At 41.2% G+C, this 18,809-nt stretch overlaps 1 protein-coding gene across 1 annotated transcript in view; it reads right to left on the bottom strand.

The window, feature by feature from the left end:
• KCNH7 (potassium voltage-gated channel subfamily H member 7) overlaps window positions 1-18,809 on the bottom strand; it is a 960,210-nt gene that overhangs the window by 906,511 nt on the left and 34,890 nt on the right. The window contains exon 2 of the mRNA XM_086954212.1: window positions 17,286-17,516. Coding sequence (XP_086810338.1) covers window positions 17,286-17,516 — 231 coding nt within the window. The remainder of the gene's footprint in view (window positions 1-17,285; window positions 17,517-18,809) is intronic.

The raw sequence follows: 18,809 nt of genomic DNA, 5'->3' as shown, positions 1-18,809 counted from the left end.
ATAAGTATACCGTCGTGCAGTACATTCATCCCAGTAATTACCGCCTGTACCACAGAAATAATAACTATTTACACTCTCGTATTCCCTATCTCTCAAGAACCACATTTAAAATCACCAGTCACGCGTATGTAAATATGTCTACATAAATTCCGTCAATCTCGTCAAAAACAAATCTTAAAAAACACCTAGCTCACACTTTCCAGTGCTGGTATCAAACCAAATTATCAGTAACTGCATTCCTCCCTAACGCATTCCGTCCTTAATATTGCCCTTCAAGTAAGAGGGGTTCCACAGTCATGCCCAAAATGCAAGGCATGTAAGTATGGTCCAAATCGAAAAGAAGTAATAACCTTGATAGGGGAAAAACCTGAATCAAGGAAAAAATGACATGTGAGACCACACGTCGTCTATGCCCTAAAGTGTGAATGTGGAAAACAGTACATTGGGAATACAGTGAATACATTAAAATTACGTATTCTCCAACATCTCAGGGCAATTAAAAACGAAGACTTCACTTATGCCATTGCAAAACATGTGTGGAAAGACCATGAGGGCAGTTTTGAAAATCTATCTTTTTATGTCATTGAACATATACCTTTAAACATTAGAGCAGGGGACCGGGTATTGACGCTCCGGAAAGCAGAGTGCAAATGGATAATCATGATGGGAACATAAATACCAAGGAGAAGTCAATACTGATGCAGTACTATATATCTTTTTATGAACTGTCATTATGGAGAGAACCGTTTCTAACATGTTGCATTGAAATACCTTTATTAGGGATTGTGGAGGATTGGATTATGTGGCTGGCACTTGCACTTTGAAATAGAGGAGGAGATATTGATAGGCGCTTTTTGGTTTGATGAACAATGACCATCAGTGAAACAATTAAATGTTATGCGAGGAAACATGTGACTATATTGATACTTTATCAAGATTTGATGTACACATGCAAAAGAAATTTGAGAGAATTGTATATTTTATTATCTTTCTTGATTAAACATCCCTTTGAGAGTAGATGGAGTAGACATCAGGAACTATTTGGTTAACTTTATATGAAAATTTAAGGATGAAAATTAAGGGATCATAATAACGTAAACGGATTGTGCAATTTTTGATTACTTGGGTACTTTACCAAACTTAAGATGCATTTATAATTTTGTATATGTTTATATTTAATGCATTTTGCACTTTACTGCATTCCACACTTTACGGAACGGGAGAGGGTTGTGTACTCATGTTATTACTTGAGTACTTTACCAAATTCGAGATACACATAGACACTTTAAAAACTGTGTACAAGTTTACATTTATTGCATTTCGCACTTTATTGCATTCCGCACTTTACTTCCATTTTATGTGGAGAAATTCAGTGAGTTAAAAATTGCTGATATTGTTTTATATAAAAATCATGAGATGATTTAATAATATTATGAAATTTTAGAGATGTTAGATATGTTGAATGTGTACAATTTCTATTGAAATCAAAGTGGTCTTGTTTCCTAACCGCATAATTAATTCTGGCCATGATTAGTTTATAATGGGTACATCACCCCATATAATACTGTTCGGCGAACATAAAAGATATTTTATATGACTCCTCCTCTTGTGTGACCTAAACTTTTGGTACACAGAGGGTAGTGTCAACACTAGTGCATAAAGTACGCAAGAGAAAAAGAAAAAGTAAGAAAAGCTTAAAAAGTGTAATGTTCCTTTAACAGTCAACCAGGACCCCAAAAATATTTTGTAACAGAGGGAGGGTCCAACCAACCTCTTTATAATCACTTTGCACTTTACATGCTTTGACCCAGACGAAGGCCTCTGGCCGAAACCCATAAGTCTTTTTTTTTTGTCTCCAATTTGCACTGACTGCATTTTGCACTTATTATAAATGAAAACAATGAAAATAAAATGAGAAAATAAAAGCTACAACCTGTTGTGAGTTCGCTATTTTGAGTACTGCCTTTCTGTGTCCTTCAATAATGACGGTGAAACGTTTGTGAAGGTAATCACGGGACACCAATTTCCCATATATATAAATAAATATATTTAAATATATATATATATACTTTTTTTTTATAATCCAGTGGAGGTGCTTCCTAGGGGACTTTCATAGCGAAAAGGATTGCCAGAGACTGCTGTTCCTGCCTGATTGTCTCTCTTCCTCGCCCTTCACCTTTCGCGACACCCGCTGCGCTGGTGCCGCTCAGCTGTTCCCCGGGCCGGTCTCCCGCTGGTGTGAGCGGCTCTGCGGTCGGCAGAGAGCACATGCGCTCCCAGTAGAGGACAGGCCGGGTGAGTAATTGCAAGTGCCAGCAACGCGTTGAGCCTACCGGGGGACTGCGAGGTCCAGCAGCCTTTGCTCTGCACAGCTGGTGCCTCTTCCCCCGGCGGCCACGCCCCCAGCCTCCAGCACACTTAATCGCTGTTTTCATCAGCTGTGTTGGGTGCTTCCTAGCGGACTTTCATAGCGAAAAGGATTGCCAGAGACTGCTGTTCCTGCCTGATTGTCTCTCTTCCTCGCCCTTCACCTTTCGCGACAACCGCTGCGCGGATGCCGCTCAGCTGTTCACCGGGCCGGTCTCCCGCTGGTGTGAGCGGCTCTGCGGTCGGCAGAGAGCACACGCGCTCCCAGTAGAGGACAGGCCGGGTGAGTAATTGCAAGTGCCAGCAACGCGTTGAGCCTACCGGGGGACTGCGAGGTCCAGCAGCCTTTGCTCTGCACAGCTGGTGCCTCTTCCCCCGGCGGCCACGCCCCCAACCTCCTCGTATATTTTGACTCGGGCACTCCCGCACGCGGGACGCAGGCCGGGGCGAAGCCCGGGCAAAGGGCGGGCCGTCTGTGGCCGTCCGGGGACGTACGAGGACGGGACGGGCTCCCCCCTTTACATCTTGCTCAACTTTATCAGAAAAAGTTCCTCCTTTGTAAGAGAGTCGGGGAAAGCCAATATTCCACAAACAACAGTATAATATCTATCAAATTCTTGGCGAATTAAACAATACATAAATTTAAATAACTATCGGTGAACAAATGGGTCTCAAAAAACTGCGATCCCGTACTATATTTATGAAAAGAATGGGGACGGAGAATGCAGTACGGAAATCCTCCGATAAAGCCATAAAGTCTGGACGCATAACTCACACGCCGACAATAAGTACATACTTCTCCACGCTTATAGCGAAAGATACTCATGAATCACATACATCAGGTAAAGAAATATCTCCTAATTCTTCTATAATCATTGGGGAAACCGAAAGTACTCCAATGATACCTAGTTCTCAATCTAAAATGGGTCATTTGGAGCGTGAGTCAGGTAACAAACTACTTTGTACTCCTAAAGATCTACAAAACATTGACCAGGAAACATCTACCCAAAAAACCTCAACACCGGTAAAAAATAGAGAAAGCTCAATGATATTTGAAGATTCAAACATTAATAAATCAAATCTAGAGTCACAAAAGTCAGAATCTGGGAAAAGTAACAACATCCAAGAAATGACATTGGAAGTCTCAAACATTAATAAATCAAACCTAGAGTCACAAAAGTCAGAGCCTGGGACAAGTAATAATATCAAAGAAAAGACATCTCCTCCAATCATCTCACTTGACCTCTCGTTGGATCCCTTTAATCTCAAAACTAATAACAATATGACCAATACTAACTCACCTATATCAAAAGCTTTGTTCTCACTGCAAGAGATTTTGGAATCAGTTCTCTCTTTTCTGGGAAACATCTTAGACAACTCTGACCAAACTCTGGACGTTCAAATAGGGATATTAAAACATTTAGTTGAAGCAAAAAAGAAAAAAGACTTCTCCACAGTTGAGAAAAATAATTTATCAACGAAAATCAAAATCGAGGAAAATGGTTTAATAAAAGAATATAATAAAGATCAAAAGATGAGAATACGCGATGTTGGTACTCAAACATCAAATACCCAAATACAACAAAACCAGAAGCCGGATAATCTAAATGATTCAACAGTATATTCTCTAAAAAAACTTTTCAAAGAAAAACATCAACAAAAAATCAAAAACTTTCCAATATTTACAAAATCAAGCGAATTAAACAACGTTATAAATGATTCTGCACCAGATACTCAGGAAAAATATACTACCAATACATCAAACCAAGGAAATGAAGAAGTGATAGCTAAAACAGTACAGGAAAATAACACAGAAGGAAAGAAAAGAAGGAGGAAAAAACCAGTAAGAAGGATTCAAAAAAAGAAAACCCGCAAACTAAAATTCCAAAAATCAGTTATAATACATAACTTTGAAAAGGAAAAAGGTGACGATATAATAACATCCCAAAATATCGAAAAACCAGGAATTATTAAAAATCTTGAAGAAAAGATGACTCAACTAGATCCAAAAGCTACTGAATATGTCCCAAACAGACTCTCAGAGGAACCAGACTATAGCAATATCAAAAATACGGGGGAAGTCAAAAACAGGTACAATCAAAGAGAGAAAGAGCCTTCCACCAAAACTCTACAATTCGAGGAACTCTTTCCCACCGATTCTGCTCCACTTAATAGAGGAAGGATAATATACCTACTACGACATATAAGGTCCTTACAATCAATGACCAGTAATGAACTTGATCTAGTAATTTTCCCTAATAAAGATAATACCAAACTAGTAAGGGTAACATTCTGGTCGTCTATTCTTCCCGGGATTATACTCAATGAAAAGGAGATACTACATAAACATGGATACGATGTGGTTGAAAGAGAGGAATCAACGGCTAGTAAAAACACAATTCAGTATAATGCTCAAATACGTGCACTCTCCAACTCACACTTGAAAGCATACCAGAGAAACTATGATATGATACAAGATTTGGAAAATACGTGCTCAGATACAAACTCTACAGGGCAAGAAAATCTAAAAATCTCGGTGGATAAAGGTCAAAGGGCAGTTTGGTATCATGCACCTAAAGAACTCGATATTAGTAACAACATAAAGTCCTGGGCCTGGGTCTTTGAGACTCTGAATAGTAATAAAATTAAGAACTTTCATCATCAATCTGTTTAGCACCGGCTTAAAAATTACATCATGGAATATCGCTGGTAGAATTGAGAACAAACTGTCCACAGCCATGAGAAACTTGCAAGATATTCTGATTCTACAAGAAACGTGGGCAACTGAACCTATCACTCTTAAAAACTATTACGTATATGAAATCCTAGCAATACCAACTAAAAGAGGACACGCTAAAGGTGGTTTAGCCATTTTATTGAGTGAAGAATATCTATGGGCGCAGGAAATAGTAGATACTAATCTAGAAAATCTACAGTGCATTAAAATCTCCATAAAAACATATAGTATGGCCTCTTCAAAGTAAATTCTCCTCTTTAACGTCTATGCCCCTCCAGGGAAAAAACATGATATAGTATTCCTTGAAATTATGGAAAAAATCGTGAAAATAACAGAAAACCATCCACATTCATCCTTCTTAATCGCTGGTGATTTCAATAGTAAAATCTCTAACTCTGAAATCAACAAGTGGGCTACACTATTTTTAGAAGAAGGAATGGAAACTATAACTCCGCAATTTCCTGAGGGTATATTAATTGATAAAAGAGGCAAATTGCTACTAGCAACACTGACTAACCTGCATGGAATAATAATGAATGGCAACATAGAAGGGGACATCCCAGCAGATTATACCAGACGGGGCAATGGGACTTTTTCCATTATAGATTACATTATTAGCAGTATGGACTTATTTGATACAGTTACGTATTTGCTTAACCTGTTTTGCCAAGAGAGTGACCATGCACTAATGCATTTAACTACAGATTGGATACCTATAACCTCACCAGCCTGTCATATCATTTACCGCAAAAGTAACGTAACGATAAACAGCAAACAAAGACGCATCTTCTGGAATTCCTCGACCCTTGATAAAATTACTTCATTGATAGACCACTCTCAATTTCTAACAAAACTTCTTTCTGAAAATCCTATTGAAAACTTTGAACTCATTATAAAAGATTACAAAAACTACATCCTAAATATGATAACAAAGGAGGTAGTAGGTAACAGCAAGGAGACAGATACAAATACGCGTAACTTAAAGAACTCTGAAGTAAAGTAAAAATTGAATAAACTCATACGCGCCCAGTATATGAACTCTACACCATATATGAAGAAGGAAATAAATAAATTGAAAAATCAATTGAGACGTGAGAAGCAAAGAAATAAAAAAGCTTCACAAGATCGCAATTGGGTCGATATCCAGATATCAGCGAACAAATATAATCAGCGCAAATATTGGTCCCTGATTGCAAAACTAACTGGATCAAAAAAGAAATTACAAACAATACCGGTCCCTCCGAACGACTGGGAAACTTTTCTGACAGATCTTTACAAAGAAAACATAATAATACCATCAGACAGTAGTGAAGCTAATACCTCAGCAAAAGATAAATACCCAATAATTAAAACTACAGCTATATCGGTTGAACTGAATATACGTAATGCAAGAACAACGGGAGCTTCTGGCCCAGATCAGATCCCGATCAAAGCACTGCAAGTCGCCCCGAAGGAATGGAGTCAGCTTTTATACCCCCTTTTCAATTATATCTTTGACACAGGCCAGGTACCACAATCATGGCAGGGAAGCATAATTATTCCCATTCACAAAAAGGGAAGCAAAACTCAAGCAAGTAATTACCACCAAATAGCACTCATGGACGCTGTGGGAAAAATATTTGCAGCAGAAGTATTACACCGCTTGAAAGAATGGGCCTTCTCGTCAGGTCTGATACCCATGTACCAAGCGGGTTTCAGACTTAAACATTCGGTAACAGACAATATTGCAGTTATCCAGGTCATTCTTGATAAATACGTAACCCGAAAAACCCAGGTCGTTTACGCCGCATTTATAGACTACTCAACGGCGTTCGATCGGGTAGATCGACCGACATTGTGGAGAAAATTAAGGAGGCTTGGAATACAGGAACAACTGCTACAATCTATAGTAAGCCTACACACCAATACTTGGTGTCAAGTTCAAATGGGGGGAGAAAAAGGTCTTACAAAAAGAATCAAAACCGAAAACGGATTAAAACAAGGGTGTCTTCTAGCCCCAATCCTATTCTCCCTCTACTTAAGTGACTTGTGTTACCATCTGCAATTAGGCTCCAGCCTACCTCCAAAAATTGCTAATCATAGCATACATGCATTACTATATGCCGATGATATAGTGTTGTTGGATCTCACTCCTTTCGGATTGCAAATATCATTGGATATTCTGCATAAGTATTCCAACGAAAACTATTTGGTTCCAAACATCAAGAAAACAAAAGTGATAGCTTTCTCAAGGAAGAAACAAAATGCCAAATATACCTGGAAGATATGAGGAGAAAAGATAGAAGAAGTCAATGATTATCCCTACCTTGGAAGGATCCTCTCTAAAAATCTAAAAAATACAGCGCAGTTGAAAAATTTAGAAAGGAAATCTGAAATACATGCTGCAGCCCTCCTGAGACTTTATAGTGCAACAGGGAGTAGGCATTTTTCCTCACTGATAAACATCTACAAAGTAAAAATACCACCTGTATTATCCTATGCGTCAGAGTATATTCCCATAAAACAATGGGCATTTATGGATCGCAAAGAAGGAAAGATTCTAAGAAAAATTATGAAAGTATCAGATGCTGTACCTGTCCAAGTATTGAGACTGGAACTATCAATCACAAGCTCCTATGCAATAGCAATCGCAAATGTAATTAGGTGGGCCTACAATCTATTACATGCAAAAGAGAACACCTTAAGGACATTGCTGAAAAAGGAGACTTTTGGGTCGGACGCAAAAAAACAAATTTTCTTAGAGAACACGAATGAAGCATTTTGTATAGCTAATATAAACACAGAACTGTTGCTTACTTGGACACCAGCACAAGTAAAATTGTTCTTAAAATGCTTCACCCCAAAATTGAGTTATGAAGTGGATTTTCGACACTGCAACAAACTAGTCACTTATAAACCCTTTGTCGACTCAATAGACTATAAACAAAGCCGATCCTATGTCGGGTTTTCTCTGACTCATGGCGCAAGGAGGCCAATTGCTATGCTTCGCTTGGGCATCCTACCCGTATCAGCATATACCTCAAAATGGACTCCGGGAGGATCCCCAATATGTACACTGTGCGCAGGGGGCGACCAGACTTTAGAGCATATTTTATTTGTATGCCCAAACCTGAAAGTAACCCTAGCCCGTACTAGGTTCTTGGATCCTATCTATCGCTCTTGTAGAATCACAATGGTAAGAGAACTTATATCTCTGTGTGAACAGCCCCCGAATGAATTTGTCTGTTACAAACTGTACAATTTTTTTAAATCGTTTTTACCTTTGTATTGATAAAAATTGAATTTTTCTTTTTTCTTAAATGTAAAATGTAAAATTTTCTTTTTGTGGTCCTCTGTTGAGTACCAACACAAATAAACTAACTTTGACTTTGACTTTGACTTTGACTTTGACTTTTGACTTTGACTTTAATCCAGTGGAGGCCGCTATTGGGTAGTTATAGTCCATAGGAGATCCAAAATCCCATGCATTTTCCATTGACTTCTTTAAGATGTGCTGTTGTAAAAACAGCAGAATGGAATTAAACCAAATTTGGCAAGAAGCTAAGTCATGGTCGGCAGACTGTGCTTTGTGTGATTTGATATAAATCCATTCGGTAGTTTTTGATACATTTTTTGAGAAGGTTTTTGAGAAATTAAGGTTTAAAATATTTGCTCACCCCATGGCCCCAGCATGCCTGGTGGGTTCCCAGGGTGGGCGCCATCTATTACTGATACAGCACCAGTGAATGGGGTCCCCGGGGCCAACATAGGCCCATGGAGGGCACCCTCCTCCTCTTTAATACACATTTCAGCCCTGGGGAGTGGGCTTCCCAAGGCCTATGAAGGCTTTCCTTAATCATTAAACTGTGCCCCAGGAATGGGGTGACCATGGCTGAAAATGGCTCGGGGATGGGGACCATGCAATCCCTCCCTTTAAATATACCTGGCCCCGGAGGATTGGGTCTCCAGGGCATGAAATCGGCTGTGGACAGGAGTGGTCCTACTGATGCACTCCTCCCAATATATGCTTTCTTTTTTTTTTTAAAGTACAGCCCTGGGGAATGGGTTCACCAGGGCCTAATTAGTAAGGGTGGGCAGTGAACTCCGCTCCCCCAGCGGAGTTCACAGACTTTTTGTCACTTACATATTTCATCAAAAAATTCCACCGGCATAGCAGACTTTACTGGTACACCACTCACCCATAGGCCCTAGTCCACTACCCTACCTTAGTTGACTGCATGTGATCATTCTCTTACACCTGGTGTCCTGTTTGAAAAAAAACACACAAGAGGACTTCACAGTTCTCCTGCACTACCTACTGAAAACACTATAGCTCTGGTTTCCTCTTCATTTTCCCTCCCCCAAATTGAGCGCACTCTGTGCAGAGTGCTCCTTCCCTCCCTGCTGCCATTGGAAGAGGTGGAGTGCAGGCCCAGTGAGCCTGGGCCGCCTGGGAAAGTACACGCACAGATTGGGCTAGCCGCCATGCCGCTGTCCCCGGCAACACCTGTTACTGCAGCAGCAGCGCGGACAGAAGGTAAGAGACCAGAGCCTGCTTGCCGACCCATCCACTGCACTGAGGAGCAGTGCAGGAAAGGAAAAGTGCTGGGAGCTGAGCTGAGCTGGATGCATGAGGATTCCCCTCCTGCTTATTCATGTCTTTTTCTTTCCTTGGTGCATGCACACTGCTCCCCATCAGATACATTATTTTGGGCAACTCATAGTGGAGAGGACAGTGTACTTACCAAGTGATGCTAGAGCCCTCTTCTTCCCCTTAAAGGGGAGTAGTGCAGCTCCATCCACCTCCAGCCACCCATGTGTGTACACACAGATGCACCAACTTCCATTTGCCCAAAATCACACGTTTATGTTTTAACTTACAATCATCACTTCTGAATTTAATGTTACAAACCCAGGCAACTTTAGAGAAGCCATTGTTCTCTTTAATTTATTGATAATCTGGGCATAATTTTCCGTTGCAGAAGTTTACAAAAATATATTTGGAGTAGTTTTGCAGAAAGTCAAAGAAAAACATTTCCAAGAATGGCTCCTGGAATATGGGTCAATGAAAGACCAAAATGTGCAGTTGTGTTGACTGGATTATATGGCAAAGAAAGTGCAAATTATGCACCACATTATGTAATTAAGGACAAATTATGTGGCATATTCTGAGGAAGGGAAAGTGCTGGGAGCCGAGGTATGCAGGACCATTAAAGGAAAAGGCAAGCGACTTAGCTCCCCCGCGCTAAATTGCATGAAGCTGACCCGGTGAAAAGGGATCTTGTGTACATTTGGGGAGCTACATGCTTTTGTATTCCCTTTAAACTCTGAGTAAAGTCCAGTCACAGCCAGATCCAGACCGGAACAGACGGACGTGCAATTCATTCATGGCACATGAAGTGTTTAGAAGGAGGCCTGAATGTTCCCCCCTCACAAAATGACAGGGATGGTCCTTGAATAGAGGGAACTCCGCTTGCGACAGAACTCCGCGGAATCCAACAGAGTTTTTTGATTACTCAGCAGAATTCTGCAAAGTGAAACTCTGCAAGCTGTGCCCAGCCCTGCTAATTAGGCTCAAGGAGGTGGGCTGAACACCCCTCTCTTTATTAATTACTTGGTACTGGGAGATGGAGGCCCGGGCTTATGAAGCCTCGGAGAGGGAGGCCATACAGCTGCCCTCCCCTTTTTTAATTGGTTGGCCCCAGGAGATGGAGTCCCCAGGGCCTAATAAGGCTTGGGGTAGGGGTTGTGTGACCCCCTTCCCTTTGTATTAAAAAGCCCCCGGGATAGGGTCCACAGGGCCTATTAAGGGTCAGGTAGGTGGGCTACATGCCCACCTCCCCTGTGTATTTGTATTTGGCCCTGGGGGAATAGGTCTACAGGGCGTTTTAGGGCCTGGTAAGGCCCTGTCCCCTTTTCATTGAAACTGACCCCAAGGGATGGGGCTACCAGGACCAATTAAGGATCAGGGAGGGGGCTGCACACCCCCATGCCTAAAGATATATATTTTGACCCCAGGGAATGGGGTCCCTGGGGCGGAATGCCAACCTAAAGCTGTGCACACCAAAGGGAGTGTACAATTAGGGGTTGGCTGCCTGCTAAGGGTTTGGCCACAGGGCCTGGTTAGCAAGCCAAGCCCTATGACCCACTTCCTGCTATGCATGGCCAAAGGTTGTGCATAGCATGGGCTTGGTTTCCTAGAGGCAATTGGAGGCAGGGACTGGCTGCAAGACAGCTCCTGTGGCTGACCTCACTCCTTGCACGACTAAAGGCCATGCACAGAGCGGTATTGCCACCTTCAGGTGGCTGCCTTCAGAGAGTTGAATGCAGGGTATGAGTGCAAAGCAGACCCTGCATCCTAATCCCATGCCAAACATGATGAAAGGGCATGCACAGCATGGAGTTGGATGCCTGCGGGGTGGGTTGGCTATCACCAAGTGGGTCAACCTCATTACTTTAAAAACAAACCCTAGAAATTCACTGAAAAAAACAAGGTTAACAAAACGTTATAGTTAGGTGAATATCAGTGATACCATTAGCGTTTTGAATTAAAATGAAAAACACAACAGAAATTCACAAGTCATAGGGCTTCATTACGATGTAGGTTGGACTTTCGTCCGACCACCATGCTTTTGGAATTGGTCCCGCCATAGGGATTAGGATGCACCTTATGATGCAGCCTTCAAGGTGGTCGCAATGTGTATGTTTTGTATTGCTGCATGTGCTGTGGGCTGCAAGCACATGCTGCAGGAGAAATAATACACATTTTGCATATCCCTGCACTATGCGGTGTCTGCCACATGGTGCAGGGATATGTAGGAGGGTACCATAGGTGCCTCCAAGAACCCAAGGCTGAGAGCAATGGGGAAAGGGGGCCTGCTAGGGGTCCCCAAAGTAACTTTCCACCTGCCTTTTCATGTCGGGTTAACCACCTTGAAATGGCCAACAGAAAGAGACATTGTGATCCCTACGGTGGTGCCTGAGCAGGCACTGCCACTGTTGTAGGGATTCAAGTCCTTCTGAAGCACCAATGGGATCATTGAGCCCATCGGATGCATGGCGGTTGGACTCTCCACCAGCCAACAATCTGCCCACCATTGTAATGCGGCAGGCGGACCTCCACGGTCCGATGGTGGTGGGACCGCCACCGACAGGCTGACGGTGCCAGTTTCACCACCATCATAATCAGGCCCATAGTTAGTAGACCTACCTATAACTTGCGCCTCCACCGAGCACTGCTTATGACCTCACATATTACATCACTCATGATATGTTTTATGACATCTTAAATGACATCGATAACATCATTCAAAGATACAGAAATAAATATACATCAAACAAATACACAAAATATAAAATGTATTATATCGTTTTCCAAAGAAAATTAATGGGAAGGTTAAAGCTTTTTAAAATGTGGTTTTGCTAGAAAAAGACAAAGCAATATGCTACTGTAACATACCACATTGTCTTTTTCGATCTTGATGCATGCACTGTTTATATGCACATACCAGTGCTGCTTTAATAAAGTTCACTACCGCTTCTACAAAGCAAACTAAGAAAGCAAACTTAGGACCCAATTATGATGTTGTTAAGAAAGGCTCTGAATGGGATTCAGTTTTGCAGAATCTGATTAAGAACTCTTGTTTCTGAACGAAACGTACATATTTTCCAACGACCGATTATGATGTCCGGTAACCGTTCGAGCAGTCCATGTCGGTTCCGAAAGGCATTTGGACAGCCTGAGTCTTTCAGAGCCGATTCGTACAGCTCAATGGAGACTGTTTCCGGACGAGCGATTACGATGACTGACTCGGAAAGCCGTTCCGACTAGGTCTGCCCAAAACGAAACAGCTGTCAGAATCTGTCTTTGGGGTCTGTTGTGGGCCCCCCTTCACATGGAGGCATCCGAGTGGGGGCACTTGGGGGTACAAAATGGACCCTTATTCCCAACCATGTAAATGTGGCAGGTACCATGGAGTGGCCACCAGAGGGTGCTAGGTTTTCCCCAAACACCCTTTTTCTCAATAGGAGCCTGTGTTCTCGTTCGGAACACAGGCACCCATTGAAGTCAATGCAATGTTGGGAAACATCGTAATCTGTCGTCCGGACTTGCAGGAACTGATTCGTTTGGAAATTAGTGAGAGAGCAATTCGCTTGGAACAGCTTCCTAATGACATTGTAATCGGGTCCCTAATTTCTACCCTTCAATTTCAAATTCTTCACATTTACAAAGATTTTTAATTGTTTGCAGGAAAGCTCCAAGACGCAACCTCCAATCCTCCTCGGATCGGCGAAGCAGGAGACGGGCCACCCGATTGGTTGGCAGGTTTCTTTATTAAAGTTTCAGTTGGAAAAGCAAGACGCGTTTCGGGCTAAACAAGCCCTTGTTCACATGCGGAGACCGAATGTTACTTTTTGCATTTTATAATGCTAGTGACCCGCCTACATCCAGCCTCTAAGTTGATCATGTGACCATGGAAATAGACAACATACTGTACAATTGTAACCTGTGTATAAATACACATTTCAGATCGTGAATAAATTACATATGGCATACAAAAGTAAGAACAGTTTCCATTAAAACATGATATAATTAAGATGGATAAATCCTTAGATGAAAACTGGGACAACATATTTCTGTATAATTGATAATAAAAGAGTTTGTCTCTGGAATGTAAAAAGGTGGGTATATATTAAAGTGCTACTAACAGTGACATAAATTCAGTGCTTAAAGTGCAAGAAGCTGTGTAAAAAGTGCAACAAAGATAGGATGTAAAGTGCAGATGTGTATGATAAAGCAACCTATATATTCATGATTAGATATTGCCATCATTACAATTAGTACAAAGCCTTATTATGTCAATAAAAAGCAATTTAAAACATTTCATACTTTTAGGTTATTCATCATATTTACAAGTGATTAAAACACCCTGTGTATGAAAAAGTGCTAAAAAGGATCATTAGGGAAAAACAGGATATTAAAAATGTTAAAGTGGGGAGGCTGGGGAACTAATATATACAAGACAATGGATAACAGGGAACCTGACTATCCATTAAAAACAACAATATCAAACTACACGCCTAGATAGCCCTACTTAAGACGAAGCATCCCCACAGGCAACAGGGAACCTGACTGCCTGCGGGTGTAGGGCACAGGTTTTAAAGTATGAGTCAGGATTTCACAAGAGACTTTCAGATGGGAGCATGCTACAAGGTAGAAAGAGGCAACTATGGGTTAAAAATAAGGAAAGCCAATTTAAAGATGTATTTACAGAAATTTGTGCATGTCCTCGGTGTTATTCAGGCCATTTGGCCATTTGCTATCAAACTCAAGGATCATGTTAGACTCCAGTTGTCTCAACCGGCGCTCCCTATTGCCTCCCCTAAGTAGTTTAGGTACTGCTCCCACCACATAGTAAGTAAGGCAACCCAGATCTTTGTTGTGTTTTTTCTGAAAATGGCGCGCCACCGGGTAAGCAGGATCGCTGTGTAAAATAGCTCGGAGATGTTGTAAAATCCTGACGTGTACCTGTAGTTTGGTACTGCCTATAAAATTAAGGCCACAGGTACACGTCAGGACATACACAGCGAACTCTGTCTGACAAGTGTGGTTGCCAATGATAGGGATTTCGGTGGAACTGAAGGGGATGCAATAATGAGTTTTTTTATCCCAAATTTGCACGCTCTGCAGTTTGAGCATTTACGAAACCCAGCTGTAGGTTGCAGCCATGTTGCTTTTTGTTTCAATTCTGGGCTACTCTGATCTGGAACGGCCCCCATACTTCGAGCTCTGTGGAAAGTGACCAGTGGTTTGTTGGGTAACATGAAACCTAGTATGTTGTCAGTGAGAACAATAGGCCAGTTTCTTTTGATAATGTTTCTGATCTTCGTTTCCTGATTGCTGAAGGCAGTGATAAATCTTGGACAATCATTTTGTTCATTGTCCACAGTTTGATTGAGTTCAATGACATGATTGCTTGATGTGTCATTTGGAAATAGACTTGCTCTAGTTCTTAAATTGGCTTTGGCCAGTGCCTGATCAAACATGGAGTCAGAATACCGAAGGGAGGTGGTCCACAGAGGAATCCAAGTCCACATTAGTTTTCACAGGGTTTTGATAATGGTAACACACTCAAGAAAACTCTGGACCTCTTGAGTTTTCAGATAGTGAAGTATTTAAAGGGGATGATGAGTGTGTTAGGTGTTGCGTCTTAGTGTCCTTAGGCTCAATCCTTTTTTGTATAAACAGAATCAAGAGAGTCCTTGCTTTGTAGAAAAGTTGCTCTTTATTTGTGTAGATAAAAGCGTGGACAGCCGACACGTGTTTCGCCCCTGTGGCGAATTGCGCCAGGGCTTTTTCAAGGCTGTAATGAATCACAATTAAAAATGTAAGTGTACATAAATAAAGAGAGAGCGCCTATGACCCCAAGAGACGTGCACGAGTTCGAAAGAGAGGTAGCGTGGAGTGCAAATTCATTAATATGATTTCTGGTATGTGATCAGCGGATAGATGAGACCCCTTTTGTGAATTTTTAAACAACATTGAGAAGAGGTGTGTGCATGAAGACAGAAAGCATCAAACACTGTGAGTTGTACCACCAAGGTTTTGTGCAAGTTATATAAGAAGGTGTTGAAAGTTACAATTCTGATAGAGGCTAATACCATACGATTACAGGGCATTCATCTGCCTGCAATACAAGGATCTAGTGGCCAGTTTCTTCATGTAGCGTGGTCTAGCTTTTGGATCACTCTTTTCTTGAGAGTTTGCTAAAATTCTGTGAAAATTTAGAAACATACCAGTTCTAACTTCATATCCACTGAAAGTTCACGCCTTACTAGTACCCAAATGTCTACTCCGGTAGTAAGCCTTTTGTACTCACGTGAAAAGCGTTTTCATCAATACCTACAACTCAAATTAAGTATGAAACATACCATTTTCACGAATTGCCCAAACCAGACAGTATGATTGATAATATTGAGTATAATTAATATAATTGACGTCTTAGGCACTTCAGGTAAGTCTGAAACTAAATAAGTATTCAATTTTGAAGGTGGTTATGGAGGTTTTCTTCTGAAATGTATATAGATCCAGTCTTTTCTAACCTAAAGCAGTTCAGTAAATAGACAAAAGCTCACACAAATCTCCTTAAATTAGAATGACTAGGAAAAATAAGTAAAGTAATGTTTTTGGGTAACAGAAGAATATATAAGTGAATGCTTGAAAGTCAGTTGAAATTGCAGTCAATAAGATAGTTTGCAACACTATGCTTGTTCAGACATGAGACACTGTGGGATCACAAGTCAACAGTAATAAATTACTAGAGAAATAATGTTCATTTTTTTCATTACATGTGAAAACGGATGTCTACACTGTATTGCAATAGGAGCATTATACATAGAAGTGTTTATACAGGGATTACAGGCCTCCCAAGTTTTAGTTTTCAAACACCATACCTATGTCCCACAAACAAGTCGAGTTAGGCATCCCAGAAATACCTGAAAAGTATGACTGAGTAAATCACACAATATTTTCACATAACGCATTTACTTTTCTGCCGTAAGGAGCAGATAATATTGATTGTTTATTCAGATTAATGATATTGTTGACTTAGAGATAATGACCCAGTTAGGTGAAGTGAACATGTCTAAAATCTAACAGAGCGGCCTATTTTAAAAACAATTTAGAGGCTTTAAAATCAGAATGTAAAAAGGAAAACCACACATTGCTTTCAAATTCTAATTACTTTTGAGTTACGATAAAATATATAGAAAAGAAAATCATAAATAGCGGATCATGTTTCAGAGTTTAAATCAGTTTAATTATGCTCACTCTTCTGTAACTGAAATAGAACAGATCACACGTCCTTCTGGTATATAAGCTCTTTAATTTTGTTCCGAGAATCACAGGATTATGAAAAGTGTCACGATCATTATGTAATTCAGCGGCTGAGATGGTTTCTACATAATTATGTTGTCCTAATACTGCTATTAGCACAACCGGCTTCCTTGACAAAATGGCAAATGCCGTAATATACATGGGCTGACTGACGTTAAGCAGACAATTGATAAGGCAGTAGGAAAAGTAGTTGCTTTGTTTCTGAATCATAAACAATCAAAATTCTCTAAGAGGAAAATGAACATCCTTAAAACTATGTTACAAAATGACGTGGAAAGATACATATTTTTAAATTGGTGCTCTTACCGTTCTTGTGGTGATACGTGACTTCCACTTTTCTTTCTTCTGACCCAAGCAGCGCTTGAGCAATCTGGGCCACATCATGTCTTTTGGTCTCTGGTCCATGCAGAAAATCGCAGGTGCACGGCTTCTGCATGACATCCGGCCTGGAGAATCCAGTCATCTCACAAAAACCATCGTTGCAGTAGATGATTGCACAGTTTTGCACTCGGGCATTAGCAATAATGAACTTTTTATCTGAAAAATAAAGTAAGGCTGGCGTTTATAATTAGGTCCTTTCAATGTACAGCACTTTTAGTCGAGAGCCAGATCTGAGCCAACCTGCAATTCATAGGGCTCTCAGCTTCCCTTTTAAGTTCACTGAGGAGATTGTGGTGCAAAATGTACCTTTGCATTTCTAATGCATTTAAGCAATTTTAATTAGAAGCTCTAAAAAATAACTCCAAATGTTCCATAGTTTTATCCTCATACACAGGCAAAAAAATTCCAAAATTAAGTATTAACTTCCCTCAAACATCAACAGAAATTCTACCAAAAAATGTATTCTCATTTTTCCCAATAACCCCACCATCTCTTTTACAGGAACCTATTACATGAGAAACAGAAAGGCTGAGAGGCTTAAAGTCCTAGCAGACAAATTGGACTAAGCCTCTGCATTGTAGAGTGTCCCAATCCCAAATCACCACTTCTTGACCAAGAAGAGATCGCAGGGTGCTGTGGAGGAAATGGTACTTCCTGTTTGGGGGCTTTGAGTCTACCATCCGCCACACTCCAACTACTATTCTAGTATGTGCAGATCAGGACCAAGGGCTGACAGTGCACTTTAAAAAATATATTGTTAATGAAACTGTACATCCTAATTACTAGGATCCATATTCTTCTGCAGTGGGGTCTGTGAAGCCTAGATTTCTATTTCAGAATGAGCAGCTGAATGGAAACTGTGGAAAGGAACTCTATTTCCAGTGTCTGAATGGAACTGCCATTTTGCCTGGTCCTGGGGCACTTAATTCGTAATCCTTCTAAGGCCACCTGTCCTCTCCCTCTCTCTAAGTGACACTGACTGGCTTAACCAGGGCCTTACTAAGAGCACATTGGAACAAGGATCTGATGTAGAAGCCTCACCACAAAATCTAGGTCCAGGAAATGACTTAGGGTCACATCCCTACTTGACATCTGCGGTAAGTTACCATGTGGCTCACCTCCCAACAACATCCCTTTCAGGGCTTTCTTGGAACACAAACCAGCCCTGGCAATAGAGCTGGACCGGCCCTCGGGGGGGGTGGGGTGCGGGGGGGGGAGGTGGGGGCGCTAGTGAGAAGAACTGGCCCGGGGTAGCTGGAGGGATGCCAGTGTGAAGCACTGCTGCCTCTTTTGTTACAGTGTGCCGATATTGCAGCATTGCTTTAAACCCGACCCATGTAACAAAATCGGCCCCCACCCTTCCAGCCCACTGGGAAAACGCCCGGTGCTATCTATGGGCAGTCTGGCCCTGATCTCTTGCTAGTCAAGCAATCCACCATGCTCTCTATG

The sequence above is a fragment of the Lissotriton vulgaris genome, chromosome 2_1 (assembly GCF_964263255.1).
Source record: "Lissotriton vulgaris chromosome 2_1, aLisVul1.2, whole genome shotgun sequence".
NCBI classification, from domain to species: Eukaryota; Metazoa; Chordata; class Amphibia; order Caudata; family Salamandridae; genus Lissotriton; species Lissotriton vulgaris.
Note: the sequence above shows the minus strand (reverse complement) of the source record. Positions and strands in the feature narration are given on the sequence as shown.